We start from the raw sequence: 21,322 nt of genomic DNA on the forward strand, positions 1-21,322 counted from the left end.
GGCATTCAAATGGCATGATAATAACGTGGTCGGTGACGGTAACTAATAAAATTGAATTACCGGAAAAACTAATCATAGACGGCATCATAATTATGAGTTCAACTCATTTTAATGCAATATGTGATGAAAAACCTGTAGAAGTGGATTTTTATGGCCTCAAGAATCAAGATTAAGGTGTTTTTTTTTTTTTTCCTTTTTTGGCCAACATTTTGATCATGTTGCTTAAGAATGTTGCGCGATATTCAACAGGCTGAATCCTTAATCATAGATTTATGTTCTCGCTGCATTATTAATCAAACGGCTAGTTCAGAGCAAAATTTTCACTCTAGTTAAAGGCTCAACTAAATTTTCAGTTCGAATTTCATCATCAACTAATCATAATCTAAATATGAAACCCGAACTCCTCGCAGGCTGGTCCTTGATAGAAAACCACAGGGATATTGACACACTTTTAAAATGTCATCAACTAAAATTACAATTTTCACAAATTTCTCACGGAAAAAGATGCAATGACAATTCATGTTCCCATGGCCATGAAGGCACATAAAAACACAACAGTTAAATCACACGAGGGGGTAAATATAAGAACAATTTGAGCATCTACCCCCATTTCGCTTCACCGAGTTTATGATCTCTCTTTTTTTTTTTAAATGCCAACAGCTTCACCGAGTTTATGAAAACTACCCCAAGTTGGGATGAAAATAAAACACATAATGGGGCAAATGATTGCGGCTTTATGCTTCAGACATGATGCAATCAATGGCCTGTTTGCAGATGATGGTCATCGTGGCCTCCGGCCCGTAAACCTGAAACCCCCAGATTATCACAATCTCATTACAGTCGTAATTAATGGTTTTGGACCCTCAATAAAAAAATAGATAAAAGACGTCATTTGGAGGAGAAATCTCGACAACTTTAGAGTTTCCGTTTTATCATCATAGAGGCTTTAATACCAAAGCACTGGGTAATAGTTCCAAGGTTCCAAGATAACATTTAGGATCCCTTTTTGAGCACAAATCAGCAGTCCACAGAAGCTGAGGCAAATGTTAGTTTCAGAAATAACTAGAAATTACTACGCAGCGAATTCCGCCCATGAATGGTAAGCAGATGAGGATAAAGACAGCACACTTAAACGCAAATGTTACCAACAAAGATGGTCGTTACCTGAATTGGCACCCCCAGTTCCTCACCCAGGGCACGCATCTTTGCCAAACCGATCTGATAGTTTGGACCACCTCTTCTAACATAAATGTTCATTCTTGCTGCTTTAAGCTTTGACTCCTGAAGGACGATGGGGGAAATCAATTAATGGTAAACAACCTAACTTCAAGAAGTGAGATAAGGATACATCTAATTCAAACATGCCTTCTCTTTCAGGGCTCGAATGATCCCACTGAATGTGGCAGCAACATCTGTGAAGTTTGCAATGCCACCTCCAATAAGAAGGGCTCTCTTACGACCATCAGGATCTGCAGTAGCACACTGCAATAAAAAGCACAATATTCACACAAAATATAATTTGATGAAGTCACTAACTAGGACAAAATACTGAAACTGAAGTTAAAAGGAAACGAATCAAATTGCTTTACATCAATCACGACTCTTGCATACTGCAGCACCTCCTCCTCATTTGGAGCTCCACTATACTCAGCATAGTTGCCAAGCTCTGATGCATAACCTAAATCTCCAACCTAGCAAACAGAAGGTAAATTAAGTCACCACAATAACTACTGACCTTCCAATAACCATTGTCTGGTTCCTTGGCTTTAGGATATATTAGGATAAGTCCATCAACTTGGCAACTTACAGTATCGGCATAAATAACACTTGCACCTCCTCCAGCTACCATTGTCCAAATACGTCCTTTTGGGTTCAATACAGTAAATTTCAAAGATGCACTTGTCTGCAGTATGGAAATGAAAGTATATTATACCAATATTGAAGGCGGAGGAAGCCTGGAGAACTGCATCCCGGATTAATCAGAATTATGATAGGAAAAAAAACCTTCAAATTCTAATGACATGTTTTAAGTTCTTAAGATTTGCCCCAACTCTGACTGTTCAAAAGCGCACAGTATGATACATACTTCTGGAGACGATGTCTTAATACAGCTAATGACATATAAAATACACTAATAAATAGAAAAGATATAACTTCTTAATCAATTGCACCAGTGGCTCAGGCCCAAAAAAAAAAAAAAAAAGCTGCATTAGAATTAGAGGTTAGTGGACAACGATGTTACGCTCTCATACTTTTTACATTAGTAAGATCATGAAAGGTCAATCGAATAACCATATATATTGTAAGGAAATCGTCAAATGAAAAAAGCCTAGTTGCAAGGCTATCTCGTGCAAGAAAGAGATTGCATATACTGATATAACGTTAACTAAGTAGATAAAAGTGAAAACAACCTTTTCGTCCAGGGAATGAATGAAACTTTCTGCAGGGCTCAGAACTCTTCCAAAAGGCAATGGGAACTCTAAATTACCCCACCTGAATGCATGACATTGTAGTAACAGGATAAAAGTCAGGTATATGCATATACAGCACAATCTTCAGGTTGAACATTCTTAGCGTCTATATCAAAAAAGTATACTTCTTGAAGTTCTTGAACGCGGCAGTATCATCCAATTCACCTCTCATATCCAATGGATATGGCTTCTCATCCAGCAGTGTAAAGGGATTCATCTCTAGGAAACTGAAATCCAGATCTACAAAGGAAATGGGGAGAAGATTAAACCTGAAGATCATTTGCATAAAAACATGTGTCATAGAAGTATTTATTAATGAGCAAAACAACATGTAAAGGAATCACGTCTTTCATGAAAGTGATTAGTCATGTTTATTCCTACAGATTATAACTAGGAAAAGAACGATATTCACAAGTCTCTTAACTAGCCCTGCATGATTTGTCAAGATAACTGACTAAATGTTAAATATAAAAAGGTCTTAGACCCTGCTCTTTTTCCGGGGGTCATGTTATGCCCAGTGACAGAACACAATAGTTTCCACAGAATTAAATTCATACCTTGAAAGACAGAAAATACACCCATTATGAAATCACCAATTTTTCCCCGGACCTGAGAAATCACCGGCAGAATAAGCAATTTCGAGATGACAAGTCAAGCAATGTAGGATAAAAAATGACAACACCAACAAGATTTAGACTATAGGTGCAGCAGACTGAAATCTCTGATAAAAGATAGTAGTGTCTAGCACCAACAGGCATTACAATCATCCCTGTTATCAGGCAGTGAATTGTGAACCTTTCACCGGTTTCTTTGTTTGTAAGAGGGAAATTGGTACAAATATCAGAAAAGAACATCGACACTCACCTCCAGAGGAAGCGTAGCTATCAGAGGAGCACATGCCTCGAGTGTCAAAGGTTTCTCTGCCGGAAGGAATATAGTCTTAACCTGCATGAGATAGCAGTAATAAATATGTCAGCCTAATGAAGATGCATTTGTAGAATGGTAGCACAAATATGAGTGAAAATACTGGCACCGCCAATGAAACAACTTCACACACACACACCTTATCCCAATTCGCTTCAATCTCGATGCCTCCGAATTCTGAGAAGCTGATGGTGCAGCCCAGCCTTTCAGAGACAATTGATAGGTAATACTCTTGGTCGTGAGGAACAATGGTTCGACGATAAATGTGGTTATAGGTGCCTTGCAGCCACCGATTTCAACCTAACGATTGTCCAATACAAAATTCAGGCAGACGAAATAAAAGAACCAACAATCAAGACTTCCCGCGATATTCGTTTCAGCAATAACCTCAACACCAAGGCGAGCTTTAACAAATTCTACCACTTGGGCAACATCTAGATTCAGAGCCACGAAGCCACTCTTCCCCCGCTTGCCGAACAACATATCGGGCTTCACAACCAATTTTGTGGATGAAAGCCATGGTTGTTGATTAGTCAGCTCAGCAAAGTCTGTCGATTGCGTCACCTGGATTACAACGTGGTTTAGTACAGAGCAGATAAGGGATGAACTCAAGACAGAGAACTTTCGAGTGACCATATAACTCTCGCCAAATAAATCAAAGGCTAACAGTTTTCTTTTACATGCAAATAGGTGATGACGTGTTAATTAAAGCAGTCAGGAACAGAGAAGTCTGAGGAGTTCAGACTGCGATGTTAAAAAGCGGGAAAAGTTGGTGATTATGCAGACCTGAGCGGAGCGGATATTAAGATCAATGGCTGCGACTCTCTTGAGGTGCTCTTTGAGGAGCCTCTTAGAGTCGTACTCTCTGATCTTCTTCCTGGCCATTGCACGACAGCCGATGAGGTTGAGCAACGATTCGAAAGGATAAAATAAGGAGGGGACGAATGACAGAACGGGAGAGGTTGGGAGGGATGGCGACGGGGACGGAGGTGACGGCCTTTGTTCTATTAGGTGACGTTGGAACCGATAAAGAGCATTCGACGGCGGTGGTTCCTGGCTGCAGCCGCGGAGGTTGGTGCCTGTCTTACGTGTCTTGCCAATATTCAATCTCAATCCAAATTCATTCCCCTTGCTTCCGACTAGCCTACTTCCCCTCCCCATCAAAATCCAGTTTCTTAGATTAATATTTTAATGCTTCCGATTTAAAATTTTTTTAAATTAGTATTAACATATTAAATTATAAAAATAAATAAATTATAAATTATAAAATATATTAAAATTTAATTCTAATGATTTGTAAGTGTAGTAAATGTTTTTAAACTTTTTTATAAATGATTTTTAAAAAATTAAAATTAAAATTGTTAAAATATATTAATCTCATGGTTAAAAAAAAAAAAAAGGAGAGAAGAGGATGGGAAGAGGAAAGGTTCCGAATCAATCAAAATCACCGTCCACCTCAGCTTTACAATACTTAATACTACACAATAAGGGAAAGTTGCAATAAATCCCAGTTAAGGGGATTAAATATAAAAAAAAATTTTAAAATCATTAAATTATTCTAAAGTTCTAAAAAAATCTTATTGTAAGAGATTTTATTTGCTTAATTATTAAATTGTTTTTTAAGTATGTATTGACAATTAAAAAAGTAGTTGTTAACAACTTAAAATATAATGATTAATAATTATCGCGGCAAGTATCAATAACATATTTTCTCAGTACATCATAAAAATATAATGCATGAATTGTCAGTAGCTGCTGCGATAGTTATTAATCGTTACACCTTAAATTGTTAACGACTATATTTTCAGTTGTCAGTGTATACTCTTAAAAGAAAAATAAGAGCAATATGATAATTAAATAAATAAAATCTCTTGTAATGAGATTTCTTAAAACTTCAAATTAATCTAATAATTTTAAGATACATCTTTATATTTAATTATTTTAGATGGCACTTTATTGTGATTTTTCCCTACAGTAATTGTTGAAATGCATACTACCGGATAGAGAGGGAAAACTAATGCAGCTACGGAAAATATACAAAACATTTACTTCCAGTGAAAAATGAAAGCAGCAACTCGACACCTACGCGTATTAACATTTTAATAATAAATCGCATCAATTCGCATAATTATGACGGGGATAATAACAATAATAAGTAAAATCGGGCCAACTCATTTATTTATTTATTTTTGACAGTTTTTCCTGAACATTTAAAAAAACCAGGGAGGAAGGGAGTTAATTTTAAGAACATCAGCAAATTTTAAGCAATTTTATAAGTTTGTAAAAGAGGGCAACAAGTGTGAGGATTAGATGAAAATAATCGAATGTGGGAAGGTAATGCAATTTTCTCCTTTCTTAAAGCAGATTCAGGCAATGCGGTTTTGATCAGAGCTCGTCCTCTCAGGGTGCTCGAATATGACAACTGTTCCTTCACAGCGAAGGCCAGCCGGCCGGGAGAGGTGGCGCCCTTCCTGACCGGATCCTTAGATGGCTCCGTACGTAAGACACGTCAGAAATTAATGCGCGAGCCTTAACCAGAGGAGAAGACCAAGGGCTCGCCAATCAAATTCTCCACTAACTAAGCCCCCATCTGGAATTACTTCAACTGCTTACAGGTCATTTCAAGCGGGTGCAAAAGCAAAGGGAAGTGAAGGGAGTTAGGTATCGAACAGAGAAGTTAGATGTGGAGTGGTTGGATTCCCTGGCGAAGCGTTGAGGTGCCCAGCTCTTGCTGGCAACCACAACGACACTGCGTGAATCATCACACTAAATATTTAACATATCCTGTAACTAGGTCCGCAAAGTGATCATATCATTCAAAGTCCACACAGAGTCGGTGTACCGCCTTCACTCACTCACTCACTCACTCCCTCCATTATAATTTCTTCATTGTTAATCCGATCTCGTCACCCTACCTAATTAACACCATTTCTCTCCTCTCAATCATGCCTCCCATCCTCCTAGCCATTTGGTACCTCGTAACTTAATTGAATTTAAATAGTGCTACTATAATCATGTGATTATTGAAGCTTCATCTTGTTATCAAACCCGCACGTCAAATGAGGCACATATTTTCTCACTAGTTTTACAAAAATGTTAATATAATATCCGTTCTTTCAAGTTTATCCTCATTTTGGTTTTAACCCCTTAAGTTTCGAACTATAAGTTTAAGTCTCTCAAGTAGTAAAACAGTCTAAGTTTTTATTGGATTATATGAACTAACATTTTAAATGAAAAAAATTTAAGAGACTAAAACTTATGATTTAAAATTTAAGAGATCAAAACTAAAATATAAGAGTAAATTTGTATTAATCTTATAAAAAAAATATACATAATTATGACGTTCATGTGTGAATATTTCTAATAACCTGTCCAAAAGGGACTGGCTTCGTTAAGGGGGTCCGCGTGCAATGCGGGCTTTGGCTGGCGAGTTATTTATTTATTTTTTTTATAAAATAAAAAATAAAAATGACGCAGTCTCCGAAGTCACAGCTCACAAGGAATATTGTTATTGTTAGGCTCAATATTTAAAAGGGCTAGTTTCGTAAATGTGTTGGAATGCTGCCTGGTTTTCGGTTCGATGATTGGCTCTGCGGCTCAAAATTTTATAATCGCATATTCGTCATGTACCAATACTGGGCAATGACGATGGCTTTACTTTTCAGTTTCTTCCACGACTCGGGCGCCCCCTCTCGCAAAGACCATTATACCCCTCTTCAACGCCTGTGCCCCACGGTTCATATGTTTCGTTTCGCATATAACCTTTGTTACTTACTCTAACAGATCGCATGCGTCGTGCTTCCATTTTTTATTTAGTACATAAGATAAATTAAACTATTTGTTGTATTATAAATTCGTATTTCGAGTGAGGCAAGATTTGGACAACAAAAGGAAAATGCCCCTGGGTTTGGGGTAGAAAGGAGTGGGCAGGAGTGCCCACACAGGAAGGCGCCAAAAGCACTTCTTTTTCCGACCTTTTTTAAATACCAGAGAGGAGAAAATTTAAAGCAAGTTTGAATGGTCAAAAAAGAGAGTCAGGCCTCTTACAGTATTTTTCTTTTCAATTTAACGTTTATCAGCTGTAAATGCAATTTCTTTATTTTAAAAAATGCATAAAATAGTGTTCTTCTTTGACTGTCACCAGCGCATTATAGCACACCTCCCCACGCAGAAAAGTGGAAAACTGTTGCTCCTACTAATCCCCAGGAGGAAGCCGTGGATCTGAACTTCTGATCTTCGCCTTCTCAGCCTTTCTTCCAACTAGCCTGGTTGATTTCCACTGTTCTATGTTTCGGACGGTACTGTTTTTTTCCCCTTTTGTTTGTTATCTCCCTCCCTTATTTTCAGATATATTGCCGTTATTTTTTCTGAATTTTCTTCCTTCCTCCCACAATCTGATTCAAGAGTAACTGAGGCTTAGTTCAAGCGCCAGTTTTCGTCCATTGCTTTTGGGTACTTGGATCAGTTTCTTTGGCGTTTGACCTTCTCGGTTTAAGGAGATCTACTGGTTGTTTTAATTAGGTGTTTATTTTGAATTCTCCGAGACTGCTGATTGCGACGATGATTTTCCGGCTGATTCGTCTGTTTGGAAGGATGGATCTTTCTTTCTTTCTCTGTTTTTTTATACAGTGGAAGGATTGATCTTTCATCTTTGATGGAGAAAAATCGCAATTATTTTTGCTGAATATGTTCAACTCAAATTTCCTATTTGGGCTTCAGTTTCCATGTTAAGGGCTCCAGGCTACCCGCTGATCTGATCCCATTCCAACTGTGCTTTTGCAGGTAAATGAGTAGTTTGCACAAGTTCAGAGAGCCGGGAAATCAGTGAAATTTATTGGCTCATGGCGTCGCTTGGTGTCGTGCCAACGTCAGGGGTAAGAGAATCCGCTGGTCATACCGCAGGTGTTGACAGACTGCCTGAGGAGATGAACGATATGAAAATTAGGGATGATAAAGTATGTCAGCCAGAGTCTGTTTGCACATTTTTCTTTTTATTTCCCCCCTTTCTGTACGTCTTGCTGTTAGTTTCTCGATTTAATTATCTTTTGGTCTTTTTGATTACGAGTTCCAGACCCAGCTTCTCATAGCTTATTTTTCTCGCAGGAAATGGAAGCCGCTGTTGTTGATGGTAATGGAACGGAGGCCGGTCACATTATTGTCACAACCATCGGGGGTAGAAATGGTCAGCCAAAGCAGGTATGCCATTGTTTTTAAAGCCCTACAATATGCTGTATATCATTTGGAGATAATATGACTTCTGGCCCTGTCTCGACTGGTGAACGATTGATGCTCCAGTTTGGTGCATGGATGTCTCCCTTCTCCTGTAGCTGCATTGATTATGTATTTTGTGATTTTGAAGAAAATTACGATAAAGGTCCGAAGTCATTTTCTAAGAAAATATTTAGATATTGTGCCAGCTCTCTACACCCGCCTTGTAACTCTGTGCCTCTATCCAGTGAATAGCGTGGCATAACTATTTGCCGTATCAACTTGCCTGGGTCTTATAATGAGAAATATGTTATTTAATGGTTTCTAACTGATGAAGTACTACGATATATGATTGAATAAAATGATAAAAGTTATAGAGGATGCATCTCCCAATGAACGTTCTTTCTGATTTTCTTTTTGGGGTCCTTTTTTTTTTTCCCACCGCTAATGTTACATCTGTCTGTTTTAGACGATAAGCTATATGGCGGAGCGTGTTGTTGGGCATGGGTCATTTGGAGTTGTCTTTCAGGTACTGCTTCATGTCAAAAGACTGGATATTTTCGTCCTTGTGCTGATTTGGTCTTTTTCAAAGTTCATAATGTTGTGTGCTTTTTTCGGTTATAACTTCAGGCAAAGTGCTTGGAGACTGGCGAAACTGTAGCGATAAAAAAGGTTCTCCAAGACAAAAGGTACAAGAACAGGGAGCTGCAAACAATGCGTCTCCTTGACCACCCGAATGTTGTCTCTTTGAAGCATTGTTTCTTTTCAACAACTGAAAAGGATGAATTATACCTTAATTTGGTACTTGAGTATGTTCCTGAAACTGTTCATCGTGTGATCAAACATTACAACAAGTTGAATCAGAGGATGCCGTTGATATATGTTAAGCTCTACACGTACCAGGTATATTATAAAAATATTGTCGCTTTATCAAATGTGGGATGTCTGTCCTATGTATATTGATCTTTCATCTCGCTGGAGTTGTAATAAATTGATGTATTGCAGATCTTTAGGGCATTATCTTACATTCATCGCTGTATTGGAGTCTGTCATCGGGACATCAAACCCCAAAATCTGTTGGTATGTTCTTTGATTTATGTTGCATATATTCTCTAGACAAGTTTTACACTACATTTATGTTTCAAGAGGCCGAAAGATGGTAATTTGTTCCAATGTGAAGAAGATAGTTATTTGTTGGTTTAAGCTATTAAGGCTCAATGGTGCTTGTTTGATTATACTGATGAAAGGTTTCTCTTCTGTGCAGGTCAATCCTCACACCCACCAGGTTAAATTATGTGACTTTGGGAGTGCAAAAGTGTTGGTATGTTCCATGTACATTTGTGTAGTTGTGTTGTTTACTTCCTTCCTCTTGGGCTTTCAGTTTTCATTGGTTGGATAGTTGGTGACGTCAATGTTTGACATTATTTGGATTGACATTTCACAGGTAAAAGGGGAACCAAATATTTCATACATATGTTCTAGATATTATAGAGCTCCTGAGCTTATATTTGGAGCAACCGAGTATACTTCGGCTATTGACATCTGGTCTGCTGGTTGTGTTTTGGCTGAGTTGCTTCTTGGACAGGTTGGTATCTGCTGATGTGAGCTCTTGTGATACGTGATGTATATATGAGTACCTATATGTAACAGAGGATTGCAACTGTTTTATATTTTGTTTCAGCCTTTATTTCCTGGTGAGAGCGGCGTCGATCAGCTTGTTGAGATCATCAAGGTAATCCATCACTGACGGTGGTATTCTGACTTGGACTCACTTTTGCGCAATTAAGCAGTGAATGTTGAATTTTCCTTTTGCTCTAACTTTCTAAGACGGAAGTGGATGATTTGACGACACTCAAGCTCTAGAAGATTGAGATGCATTGATGTTTTTCAATAGTTCTTTCGGTAGACAGCCAAGGACAATTATATATATATATATATATATATATAAGGCTTTGCTTGATTACTAGTTAGTTTGATGCGTTATCCTTGCTTTTTTACACGGTGGCAGGATCTTTTCTTTTTAACATTTTTCTTGCCTGTTGATTGTTTTGATAGGTTTTGGGCACTCCAACAAGGGAAGAGATTAAATGCATGAATCCTAACTATACAGAATTTAAATTCCCTCAGATAAAAGCTCATCCATGGCACAAGGTGTGTGTATTGCTAGATTATCTACGGGCACTTTCATGGTCATTTTTAAACATGCAATTATTTGCTGATTGCCTATTATTGAATGCCTTACTAAAATATTTATTAACTTGCTTTTTCCAGATTTTCCATAAGCGTATGCCTCCAGAAGCTGTTGATTTGGTTTCTAGACTACTACAATACTCCCCTAATCTACGGTGCACAGCTGTGAGTATATGGCTTTTTAGTTGACCCAATTTCCCCCCATAAGCGTGTTGTCCGGCTTTCTGTAACATTTCTGCTAGGATATGAGGGCAGCCTTTGTTTTATAATTATTTTTTTAGTTTAGCCTAGAAGGTTATATGCATGCGATTTATGCTTTGTTTGTTCCTGGACACAGTTAGATGCCTTGACCCATCCTTTCTTTGATGAACTTCGTGATCCAAACACTCGGTTGCCAAATGGTCGTTTCCTTCCGCCGCTATTCAACTTCAAATCTCATGGTATGATACTGCAATCGTGCAATTGTGTTTATGCAACTCTTCGTTGCGGTCAATAATTATAACTGACCTTCTGGGATTTCCTTGTTCCTTTGTATCAGAACTGAAGGGAGTTCCAACAGAGATACTCGTAAAACTGATTCCAGAGCATGCGAGGAAGCAATGCCCGTTTCTTGGGTTGTGAAATGTAACAAACCTGCAAGATATTTCCATATGAAATCTACGTGTTTCCGTTACTGGTGATTGTCGTTCCACTTGTGTACTTTCTTGTACAACCTTGCCCTGTAAAAGCCTGATTTAGAGATATATGGTAATCTTACCCAACCCTCGATGGGTATTGCGAACACACTCCTGTATCACCAACACATTGTAACATCCGATAGAAGACAATATCCGCAGTTGTCAAAATGCTATGTGCGATACTTGTATTACTGGCGACAATGATGGATAGATGGCTAATTTAGCAATGCTCCGTATGGTGGTTAGCCGCTGTCGTCTAGTGTTTTATCTGGAATTGGGTGTGTCTGCGTGCGCCTGTTATCCTCTTGCCTTTATTACTTGTCCATGTCGCGATTCGTTCAATTCAATCTTTTCCCCCTCTGGAATTATTTGTTCCATAGCTGATCTCTTCTTCCTTGTTGAGATGGTCCGCATAATGTCGTCTCACACTAAATGAGCGTTATTGCTTATAATTTCACTCATTCTACTGATCCTGTTGTGTATTGACTTTTATGATTCATCATGTCGCTTTCCAGCCTGCCAGCACCATTTAAGAAACTGCAACCCCCACTAACTAGATTTTTCATTGTGGTAGAGAACTATCAGATTAAATTTGACAGTTCAAATTTGATGATAATTTATAAAACTATAAATTAATTTGTATCATTAAAATGGTAAATGGAGAGATACAGTGACTCCATGCAGGGGTCGCATTATGTAACCGGAAACCAAAAGGTTTTTCTTTCAACCTTGGGATAAATTAGCTTCCTATTATCTCCGTCTCTTTAAACTTCTACGAAGTTCCCCGTGGGTAGCATTATATGATTGGAAACCAAAAGGTTAGCTTTTCAGCCATTTGCTTCTCATGATCTCCCTCTGTTCCAATTTTTACAACATCCCCCGCCCGAATTGGCTTCTAGTTCTACTCCAACATTCAGTAAGCAGATCTGCTTCATTCATAAAGAAACGCAAAAAATGCAACATGGGAACAACAGCTTTTAGGAAAATGAACACTTATTCACAATGCGAAAACAGACAGAGACTCGTCCAGACAAATTGTTGAAACCTTGAGAAACATTAACCATGAAAGCAAATGCCTCTGCTACATCTGCCATTTTCCTTAATCTTTTCAAATTTAAATATATAATAATGTCTTCAGCGGAGATACATTCGTCCCACTTTCAGAATGTTGCTAGCACACAGAAACAAGTACGTCTAACAAGGAAGAAATGAATTGCATTTGAGTGTCCTCATCTATTGTCAAGAAGAGAGGGACATGCACAAAGAGGGATTTGATGCCGTTCTGTTCGGCGAAGCGCAGGGAATGGTAGTAAACATAATTGCACACAAACCTGCCTGCGTCATCAGATGTCATAACATCGTAACCTTTCTTCGCCAATTCCTTGGTGATCTCCTCTACTGGAAGGCAAGTCTGCATAAACTCAAAATCATATGGCAAATTCCCATGTCAGAAAAATCATATGTATTGCTTCCAAAAAGGGAAGCAGATTTAAATACTTGCAGCTTCAGCCAGGACAATGATGGAACTAGAGAATGAATTCATTAACACAGGGGGAAAGGAAAATCATATTAATCCGATTTACCTGTCGTGTTCGTGAAATTCCACCATCTGATGGAACAATGGGGACTTTCTGCAAAAGACAAAATGTAGAGAATTTAGTGAATGACAACATAATCAAACAATATCCGTTTGAAAGGCTTTAATGAAAGCCAATAAAACACGTGTCCCAAACTGACCTGAGGCTTCCATCCCATTTCATCCGGGCAACGGAAAGTAGCCTCATTGACAGCTTGGTGCTCTACAGCAAACCTTGTTGCACCACTGTTAACCCCTAAATGCAGCTGAATAACCAAAATCATATACAGTCAGAAAATGAGACGCTGGGTTTTAGAGATACAAATGTACTCACATAACAACAGATTCAAGGCAAGATCCCCGCCAACTGGGTATCTTACCATTCTCTCTTAAAGGATTTTCATATCTAGGAGTCTAGGACATGATTATTTGACTGTCACCGGCGCTTTAATCAAAGGCAAGTCATCAGCTGATTATCTTTTCTGGAAATGGTTCGTACATTGCATAAATCAGTTCTCAGTGCGTCACACAAAAACTATTTCAGCCAAAAAGCTTTAGGTGAGCGGACTTTGATAGAGCAGCGGTGACATGGAACTCTCTGTGATGAGTTCAACCCCACTCAATACAAAAGCAGTAAAAGGTTCCTCCACTTTTATTGTGCTGGATTGATCTCTTTACCATGTGAGGTGATGTCTTAGTCACGATTTTTTTTTTTCTTCTTTGACCAAAAAAAAAATTATTCACAATTTTTCACCAGAAAACATGAGTACCAGAACAAGATTCGTTGGGAAACTTGATAAGTATAAATATGGATCTGACTACATAAACTTAAGAAGAGTGAATCAATCAACATAACTGTACTTCTACAAATTTATACGGGTAACTCACCCAAATAACTCTTCTGGAATTCGAAGGTTCAGAGTTTTTGGCACTAATGGCAGATTGCAACGTCTGGTACAAGGTACCAAGTGCTCCTTGACCAGCAGTTTCAAGAATGTTGCAGCTCCCAATATTTAAACCTTTGGGCAAACCCTTCTTCTTCATGTACTCTGTCAAATTATTCACAACGGTCTCTGTTGGATTCTCTGAAACTCCATGGAATTTTTTAAAACCAGTTATATGGACTGTTACTGGTGCTGGAGGACATTCGGACCCCATTTGCCAGCTTCCTTGAGGATTTAATGTTTATTGCTCTAAGCACAAAAGAGTTATCTGCAAAAAAATGATGTTTCAGTTAGTAAGGCCCAGAATTGCACTGTTTGTCGTCGATCAGGTGAATGGAAATCACATCATAGTTCTTAATCACGCCCATCAATTATCTGTTTTTAAATGCTACAAAAGGAATTGGGATTGTATAAAAATTCTCCTTCAAATTGTATGCCCTTCATCATTTTATGACGACAGCTAATAAACATTGATTGAATCGAAAGGGTGGAAATTATCCCTCATAAATCAAATCAAATCAGAGAAGGTGGTTCGAAGGGAAACTGCAGCCGATTTATGGAAGAAAAACAGTCAGTTACGGAAACACAAAGGAAAAGAGTGGGTCGTGGCATAATCTCGCAAATTAAATAAGTAGACAGCTTATATCAGAGAATCCTGTCTCGCGAAGTAGCACAAAAAGGACGATCGTATTTCAGAACATAGATACAGACCCATTTGAGAGGATTCAAGAATTTTCAGGACAAAAGAGAGACAGAAAACACCCGCCATTAATGCATACTGAATTATGCAGTTAGCCACAGATAAAACCCAAAGTTGAGATGAAAAAGTCATCAACGTTAAACCGATCAGGCTCAGGAATGATCAAACATCCGGAAAAGTAATATCGAACAAGGAAAAAAGCCGATAATCATAACTAAGCATGTTTCATGAAAATTTAAAAAGAAAAATGAACTTGAGAGCCTTTTGGGGTACCAGTAATCTTCAACAAAGGAGATGACACATCCCCCAGCCTTATCTACTCAAAGCTGATCAAGTTAAGAGTCCGATCGGATTTAGAGAAAGGAAGACAATAGAAAATAAAAATACCAAAGGAGGTCGCTTTCACACAACAAAGTCCGACATCATAATGGACTTACTGTAATTGTATCAATTTTTTTTTTTTATTAATAGTGAGTGACCTAAACCTGATAATAGACGGCGGATTAGCACGTTGAATTGGCTTCTTGATCCAATTCTTATCTCTTTCAAAGCTTCAGGGGTCCCTCTTCATACGATAATTAAAACAAAACAAAAAAAAACGATGAGCAGAGTAAGGACTCCTTTTCTTGCTTTATAACATTTCAGCTGAGGACGCCATCATCACGAAATTAAGCATAAAAATATAAAATGTTGACTTCACCCTCCCAATGTGGGGATTGTGTCTTCGATACGAAGGAAGTCTACTTTTTCAAACAGAGCGTCAAAGCTCAAAAGCAGCCTTCCACCTGTAAGAATCCAGAGCCACAATAATGGCTAATTTCTTTTTTTTTTTTTTTGGTAGAGTGATAGAGTAACTTCTTTTTTGACCATCAGACTATCAGAGTGATAGAATAACTTCAGAGCATGAAAGAAAGTGCTCGGTCCATACTCCAGCACGAAGTAACATCAAATTACAAAGAGGGGACCGTCCTACGATTCGAGCATCGCGTAGCATCAAATCACCTTGACCATTCAGTATTGGGGTTCAAGCAGATGGCAGAGTTCAGGCTAATGAATGTTTAATTATAATTTTAAAAATAATTTTATCATATACAAGTAAATATGCAAAAAAATTTTGTCTCAATTTATAAAAATATTCTTTAAAATTACTTTTTTCTAGTGCCAATAAATTTCATTATTGAGGTTTGATGGTTGGTGGGGTGGGGGTGTTGGTGAATGGTGAAAATCTGAATTAGCATTACTATTTAATTACCGATTGATTGGTGGTTGTGTCCTTCCCCATCTGTCTCCACATCACCTTTGGTGTTTTGAACACATTCATCCAGCTTTCAGCTATGTTGGCCATGGGGGATGAACAGCGGCGCAAGCGGATAAAATAACAATGGGGTACCGATCTGAACGTGGAAAAAGGAAATATAGTAATCACGACAAATTATATATATATGGATCTAACTTGTTCGTCTCTCTGTTTTTCTTTTTAAATATCTAGGTTTGCCAATAATTGTAGCCACTTTAGAAACGATATCCTTTTAATAGAACTCCAAATTTCCATGTGCCGTATTTGAAAGACGCTTCCTAATTGAAATCGTAAACTCTTAAATATAGTGCAATAGTAGCAGAGCCGCATAAAACAAGAATGCCTGGTTCGAAGTGTAAATAGACTAATTAAAATATTACACATTTATTATTTTTTTATAAAATTTTTTTGATGAGTTGAGTTTTGAGAGTTTATTAAAATCAAGACATGTCTTAGATTTAGAGAACGTTTATAAAAGTTCGTCATTAGATTAATTACTGTTGGCTACATTTATTATTTTTTAAATTACAAGAGGGTAAGGATATAAATTTTGTTATAATCGAACGTCGTGTGGTTCAATTTATTACTAGAATGTTGAGTTCGACTAATATTGGCATATAAAATTGTGAATAATAACGGGGGATGAAGCTCACGGAAACACTTAAAACATTAAGATGGAAGAAAGACGCATTGGAAGCAAACAGGTGATCATAAGATACGATGTGAGGAATGAAATGACCGAGAACTCATGCTATGGAGAGGCAGGAAACCAATTCATAAACAGATAAGACGGGGAAATTCACAACGAATCAAGCAGAGGCTCGTGTGTTGCGGAAAAGTCAGCATTAAAGAAATGAGTCATTCCTTGGGATTTTCTCGTAAGACTTGAAAGTAAGTTGTCAAATTCACAAATTTAAACAAACTCGTAATAATAATATAAATTCGGATCGTAAACTCAAATCGTGAACTCATAAGAGTTTATTTTTATTAATAAACTGATATTAAAAGTATATAATCAAATAATTAATATATAAAAAACGCGAACAATTTCATTTAAATATATTTTAAATTTAAATAATTGAATTATATATCTATCAATGTTCATAATTTATCATATTCAACAAAATTTTTTTTATAAAAATCATATATAAAGTCACTAAACATAATCAAATTCAAAAATTTAGCTGAAAACGTAAAAACATTAAACTCAGAGAGTCAACTCGCGAGTTTGATAATAGTGCTCAAAAGAGCCCTCTTCAATGCTGCCTTATTGACCTTGCTAGATCTAGAGCATCCTTTTTCAAATATTTGATACAAGTCTTAAATCTTAATTTTGGAAAAAAAAAATCAACATAAAATTCTTTTCATATTTTTACTTCTTATTCTGCACATCACATATAAGTTATTTTAAACGGTTTTTTTGTTGTCCGCTAAGGGTCTGTTTGATATGAAAAATAAAAAATAAAAGAAGAGGAGAAAAGAAATTTTAATGAACTCAATGTAAAAAAATAAAAAATGGGGTTAAAAATTTTTAATTAATTTTATTATCTTTTTATATTATGTTTTATTAAAAATTTTCTTCCCTTCCTCTTTTATTAATTTCTCTCATACCAAACAACACCTGGTATACCAAAGAAGCCCGAGTCATGTGATCGTTGTGTCTTGCCAGGCAAGCTATACAAAACTCCATCTCCCAGGAGCCAGGAATATGGGCCACCGGCTGTCGTGGGCTACCCGTTTTCTTCAACCCTTCGTTTGGTTTTGGGGTGAGGGGGGCGGTTTGATTATGAGAGGAGAGAAAATAAAATAAAAAACCATATAATAAATAAGCCAATATCATAATAACTCTAGTACTCTTATATAACAATCTCCTCTACTATTAAATATAAAAGTTAGTTAGAAAGTATAAAATTTTAATTGATTTTATATCTTGATTTTTTTTCTCAAACTAATTCATCTAACCTATATAATTTAATGTTAGCTAAGATTACATTTGTTAAGATTAAGTAACTTATTTAATTTTGTTAACCTAGCAAAATTAATTTCGCAACTCTTTGTATTGAGAAGTGAAGAAGTAAATCATGTGCCATGTAATTGTCCTCCAAATTAAAATGAAGGCAAAAATAATTTTATGATTGACGTCATGAAAATAATTTTAAATTAAATTAATTGGTAAAAAATATGTTGATGTTTTTATGTTTTAAAATCAAATAATTTGATAAAGATGTATGCTATCTATCAACGCGTATCAATCTCACGTCGAAGGCGTAAGATGACGAGGACGTTTCCACAGGCATTGGCTTCTTCCCATGTTCTGGAGTGGATGCTGAGAGCGGGAACTCTAACGACGTCGTTATGGCGGTTAGTGGAAGGACCAAGCCGACAGACTGGCAGAGGGCGGGGGCCAGAGAAAAGGAGTTTGGCAGCCACAGTACAACTATTGTGAGGATCGTAGTTCCTCCAACAGACCTTAGGGCAAAGTGCAAGGTTTGCTACCATCGTACATAATCATGCTGCAAAATCCCCACCAAACTTCCCAATCCTACGATCAATAATCTGCCTCTCCGAATAACGGTCAACACTGTTTCTCCGTCTTCTGGGGCCAAGAGCTCCGATTGCAACCTTCTTCCATTTCAAGTCTTAGAATTGACGTGCGAAGTCTTAACGGAGAGATTCCAAACTCATCGAAATATGTCGGCCATGTCCTTTTCTTCTACCATGGCAACTTGCTCAGAATCTTCAATCTTAAGACCGAGACATATTTGCTCCGATGGTCTCAGAATCACCGTTCGTAGCTGTCCGGTGAGTTGATTCATTGCCTACTTATTGCTTGTTTTCTGATGTGGAATAGGGAAACAAACTCTCTGGGTAGTAATTTGGTTGGGCTTGGAATCTGAAGCTCAATGTGAAAAAATGAAGTGATTCAAAAAATTGAAGATAGTTTTTCCTAATGCCATTGTTTCTAAATGTTGATGGCTTGGCAAAAATCGGTGCTAGCAGTGAGTTTCATTGTTGTCCTCGTTAGTTGCAGGCTGCTGCAAGCTACTTTCGTGGTCGTGTCAGGCTAAGTGGTGCAGACACGAACATGTGCCGAAGATTCCGTGGTTTAAAATCATGGATACTTGAGAGGTTGAATTTCCATCTACAGAGTGAAAAATGTCCACCAGCTAGGGAGTCTAAGAGATCGAGAAGTCAAAATAGAAGTCAGTTGACCTGCACCCTGGAAACAGGATTTTCAAATGAAGAAAGACCAACTCCAGCTTCGTCCTCAAACCTCGATGTTTCTGATGGTTAGCCTTTACCAATTTTGAGAGTTCCCTTATTATCTCCACGGCATTTTGCGTCTCATAATTTGCTCGGAAACTTAATTTATTCAAGATTGAAGTTTCAGACTAAGCGGAAATAATTAAATAAAATAAGAAAAATGGATTTTTTTTTTTTCCCTTTTAAAAGAAGATCATTCCTAAAGCTACTTTTACAGCATCCATGCACATTGAAGTCTTTCAACAAACCTTCAGCATAATGTTCTCTCCGATACGGTCACCTCCATTGAATCTCCGCCTCGGCTACATACAAGTTCCCCCAGTACTGCCACTGATGTTAGTAGGACACCCTCACTTTGCATTGCTGTTATAGGAGCTACTGGTGAGCTAGCAAGGGGGAAAATTTTCTCCTGCATTATTTGCTCTGTACTATAGTGCTTCCTTCCTGAGGTACAGCAGCTTTTCTTTATTTTTAACTTAACTGTTCTTACTTCTTATACATGCTTGTTAAAAGCTCACATTGATACATGAAAATATGAATGTTTTGCCCTGGGCAGATTTACTTTCAGAACTATCTTTATCGTAATTTGTTTTCCCACCTCAATTTCATTAATATAATTTGTTATGGTATGGGATTCTTGACCTTCTGGTATCATGTAGTTTCTAAACTAACATTTTCCCTTATACTGACTGATAAGTTAGTTGGGGTTTGTCATGAGGAGTGGTTGCTGGTGTTACACTTACTTGCATCTTTACCTATTCTAAAATTTTCAAATATTTTGTTGGATTTGCATTCCTATGTCTGCAGAATGTTGCTATTTTTGGATACTCAAGAAAGAATATGACTGACGAAGACCTACAATCCATCATAGCTTCAACACTAACATGTCGAGTTGATCATCAGTATGTTACTCTTGTCACTTACCCAAGTCATTACCTTCTGTGCCCCGTTTCCAATTACAGGAAGATATCATTTACATTTCATCTTAATCAATTAACTTGAGAAACTAACTGCTTCCTCATGATTTGCGGTTATTCTTCCGTCCCAAAACGTTGACTTTTCATGTGAAATTTTGCACTGTCGGGTCAACCATTTCCTCTGTCGCAATTATGGAAGAATGATATCCATTTCCATTCGTGCATTTCTACATTATGGCTTATTCAATATTATATGATCTTTACGTCAATTTAAATACCCAAAAAAAAATTGTCAGAGAGAACTGTGGGGACAAAATGGATGCTTTCCTTAGTAGAACATACTACATCAATGGAGGTTATGACAATAAACATGGGATGTCCAAGTTGAACTATCATATGACGCAGATTGAGGTAATTTAGAATAAATCTCACTAGTGTATGTGTGTTTTTTTTTTTTTTTTTGGTTGTTGGGGGGGGGGGGGGGGCGTGTGTTGAAAAAGCAATTTCTTCTCGAATGCATGCTTGTCTACCTACTTGATGCCTTATATGGTCTATGCGTTTTGGCAACTGATTCTATAGCAGCTTATGGTTGTACCACAGGGGGGGAAAAATCAAACAGGATCTTTTACCTCTCTGTTCCACAAGAGCACTTCTGGATGTTGCATCATGTCTTGCTAGCTGTGTCTCAGACCCAAAGGGCTGGAATCGTGTGTATAATTGAAAAACCATTTGGATTTGATGCACTCTCTTCTCATAGGCTGACACAGTCTCTTCTTTCCAAGTTTCAGGAAAAGCAATTATACAGGTGTTTATATCGGGCCACTCGACCTTCTCCCTCTCTTTCTAAACGTCATCTCTTGCGCGCTCAGAATTATCGATAAATAATTTATGAGTGAGATCATTCTGTTGTCAGGATTGATCATCTTTTAGGGAGGAATCTTATTGAAAATCTCACAGTTCTAAGGTTTTCGAATCTAGTCTTTGAGCCATTGTGGAGCCGTGCGTATATACATAATGTACAGGTAACTCTTTTTTAAGTTTAACTGATCAGTTCTTTGTGCAACACTCCGCTAGTGATATTATATTGCTTCGATTAAATTCATCGCAGGTCATTTTATCAGAGGATTTGGCCACGCAGCCTGGAAGGTAAAGTT

At 37.5% G+C, this 21,322-nt stretch overlaps 4 protein-coding genes and 2 long non-coding RNA genes across 7 annotated transcripts; 4 read left to right on the forward strand and 2 right to left on the reverse strand.

Annotated features, from left to right (window-relative positions):
• Window positions 1–483: 483 nt before the first annotated feature.
• On the reverse strand, window positions 484–4,546 carry LOC114747904 (ATP-citrate synthase alpha chain protein 3-like). The gene is given in 13 exon segments (XM_028936247.1): window positions 484–806; window positions 1,165–1,281; window positions 1,366–1,482; window positions 1,590–1,691; window positions 1,808–1,903; window positions 2,412–2,493; window positions 2,597–2,711; window positions 3,029–3,080; window positions 3,336–3,416; window positions 3,535–3,644; window positions 3,647–3,695; window positions 3,783–3,959; window positions 4,182–4,546. Coding segments are annotated over 13 exon segments (1,269 nt in total). The 5' UTR covers window positions 4,281–4,546; the 3' UTR covers window positions 484–734.
• A 3,019-nt stretch (window positions 4,547–7,565) lies between these two features.
• LOC114747905 (shaggy-related protein kinase alpha) lies at window positions 7,566–11,744 on the forward strand. Its single transcript, XM_028936248.1, has 13 exons — window positions 7,566–7,693; window positions 8,178–8,350; window positions 8,499–8,591; window positions 9,073–9,132; window positions 9,234–9,506; window positions 9,609–9,683; window positions 9,868–9,924; window positions 10,048–10,188; window positions 10,285–10,335; window positions 10,659–10,754; window positions 10,875–10,958; window positions 11,131–11,233; window positions 11,332–11,744. Exons 2-13 carry the CDS (start codon window positions 8,237–8,239, stop codon window positions 11,412–11,414), a joined length of 1,230 nt encoding a protein of 409 aa, XP_028792081.1. The 5' UTR covers window positions 7,566–7,693; window positions 8,178–8,236; the 3' UTR covers window positions 11,415–11,744.
• A 701-nt stretch (window positions 11,745–12,445) lies between these two features.
• On the reverse strand, window positions 12,446–15,257 carry LOC114747902 (pyrrolidone-carboxylate peptidase 1-like). 2 transcript variants are annotated; one of them, XM_028936246.1, is made up of 5 exons: window positions 15,176–15,257; window positions 13,935–14,258; window positions 13,208–13,312; window positions 13,054–13,101; window positions 12,446–12,881 (listed from the first exon to the last, which is right to left on the reverse strand). In XM_028936246.1, the coding sequence occupies exons 2-5, from the start codon at window positions 14,202–14,204 to the stop codon at window positions 12,642–12,644; spliced, it is 663 nt and encodes a 220-aa protein (XP_028792079.1). In that variant the 5' UTR covers window positions 14,205–14,258; window positions 15,176–15,257; the 3' UTR covers window positions 12,446–12,641. The 2 variants fall into 2 exon arrangements, with proteins under 2 accessions (XP_028792079.1, XP_028792078.1); XM_028936245.1 differs by lacking the exon at window positions 15,176–15,257 and adding an exon at window positions 14,964–15,054.
• A 3,064-nt stretch (window positions 15,258–18,321) lies between these two features.
• Window positions 18,322–19,623, forward strand: LOC114747910 (inactive glucose-6-phosphate 1-dehydrogenase 4, chloroplastic-like). Its single transcript, XM_028936252.1, has 3 exons — window positions 18,322–18,789; window positions 19,019–19,277; window positions 19,469–19,623. Exons 1-3 carry the CDS (start codon window positions 18,679–18,681, stop codon window positions 19,621–19,623), a joined length of 525 nt encoding a protein of 174 aa, XP_028792085.1. The 5' UTR covers window positions 18,322–18,678.
• A 62-nt stretch (window positions 19,624–19,685) lies between these two features.
• Window positions 19,686–20,809, forward strand: LOC114747899 (uncharacterized). Its single transcript, XR_003740421.1, has 4 exons — window positions 19,686–19,700; window positions 20,059–20,153; window positions 20,465–20,579; window positions 20,769–20,809. It is a non-coding gene; the product is annotated as an uncharacterized LOC114747899 (long non-coding RNA).
• Window positions 20,810–20,886: 77 nt separating this feature from the next.
• Window positions 20,887–21,317, forward strand: LOC114747903 (uncharacterized). The gene is made up of 3 exons (XR_003740422.1): window positions 20,887–20,973; window positions 21,082–21,190; window positions 21,277–21,317. It is a non-coding gene; the product is annotated as an uncharacterized LOC114747903 (long non-coding RNA).
• Window positions 21,318–21,322: the final 5 nt, after the last annotated feature.

The sequence above is a fragment of the Neltuma alba genome, unplaced genomic scaffold (genome assembly GCF_004799145.2).
Source record: "Neltuma alba isolate B1F8T4 unplaced genomic scaffold, ASM479914v2 tig00005506_pilon, whole genome shotgun sequence".
NCBI classification, from domain to species: Eukaryota; Viridiplantae; Streptophyta; class Magnoliopsida; order Fabales; family Fabaceae; genus Neltuma; species Neltuma alba.

Excerpts from the sequence above, each read along its gene's own strand:
- LOC114747905 (XM_028936248.1), top strand. The coding sequence starts at position 8,237 with ATGGCGTCGCTTGGTGTCGTGCCAACGTCAGGGGTAAGAGAATCCGCT. Across the intron at positions 8,592-9,072 it reads GAAATGGTCAGCCAAAGCAG|ACGATAAGCTATATGGCGGA; the intron begins GTATGCCATTGT and ends TGTCTGTTTTAG. Across the intron at positions 10,959-11,130 it reads CTAATCTACGGTGCACAGCT|TTAGATGCCTTGACCCATCC; the intron begins GTGAGTATATGG and ends TCCTGGACACAG.
- LOC114747902 (XM_028936246.1), bottom strand. The coding sequence starts at position 14,204 with ATGGGGTCCGAATGTCCTCCAGCACCAGTAACAGTCCATATAACTGGT. Across the intron at positions 13,313-13,934 it reads ATTCCAGAAGAGTTATTTGG|CTGCATTTAGGGGTTAACAG; the intron begins GTGAGTTACCCG and ends TTGGTTATTCAG. Across the intron at positions 12,882-13,053 it reads GAATTTCACGAACACGACAG|ACTTGCCTTCCAGTAGAGGA; the intron begins GTAAATCGGATT and ends GAGTTTATGCAG.
- LOC114747910 (XM_028936252.1), top strand. The coding sequence starts at position 18,679 with ATGTCGGCCATGTCCTTTTCTTCTACCATGGCAACTTGCTCAGAATCT. Across the intron at positions 18,790-19,018 it reads TCACCGTTCGTAGCTGTCCG|GCTGCTGCAAGCTACTTTCG; the intron begins GTGAGTTGATTC and ends CGTTAGTTGCAG. Across the intron at positions 19,278-19,468 it reads AAACCTCGATGTTTCTGATG|CATCCATGCACATTGAAGTC; the intron begins GTTAGCCTTTAC and ends CTACTTTTACAG.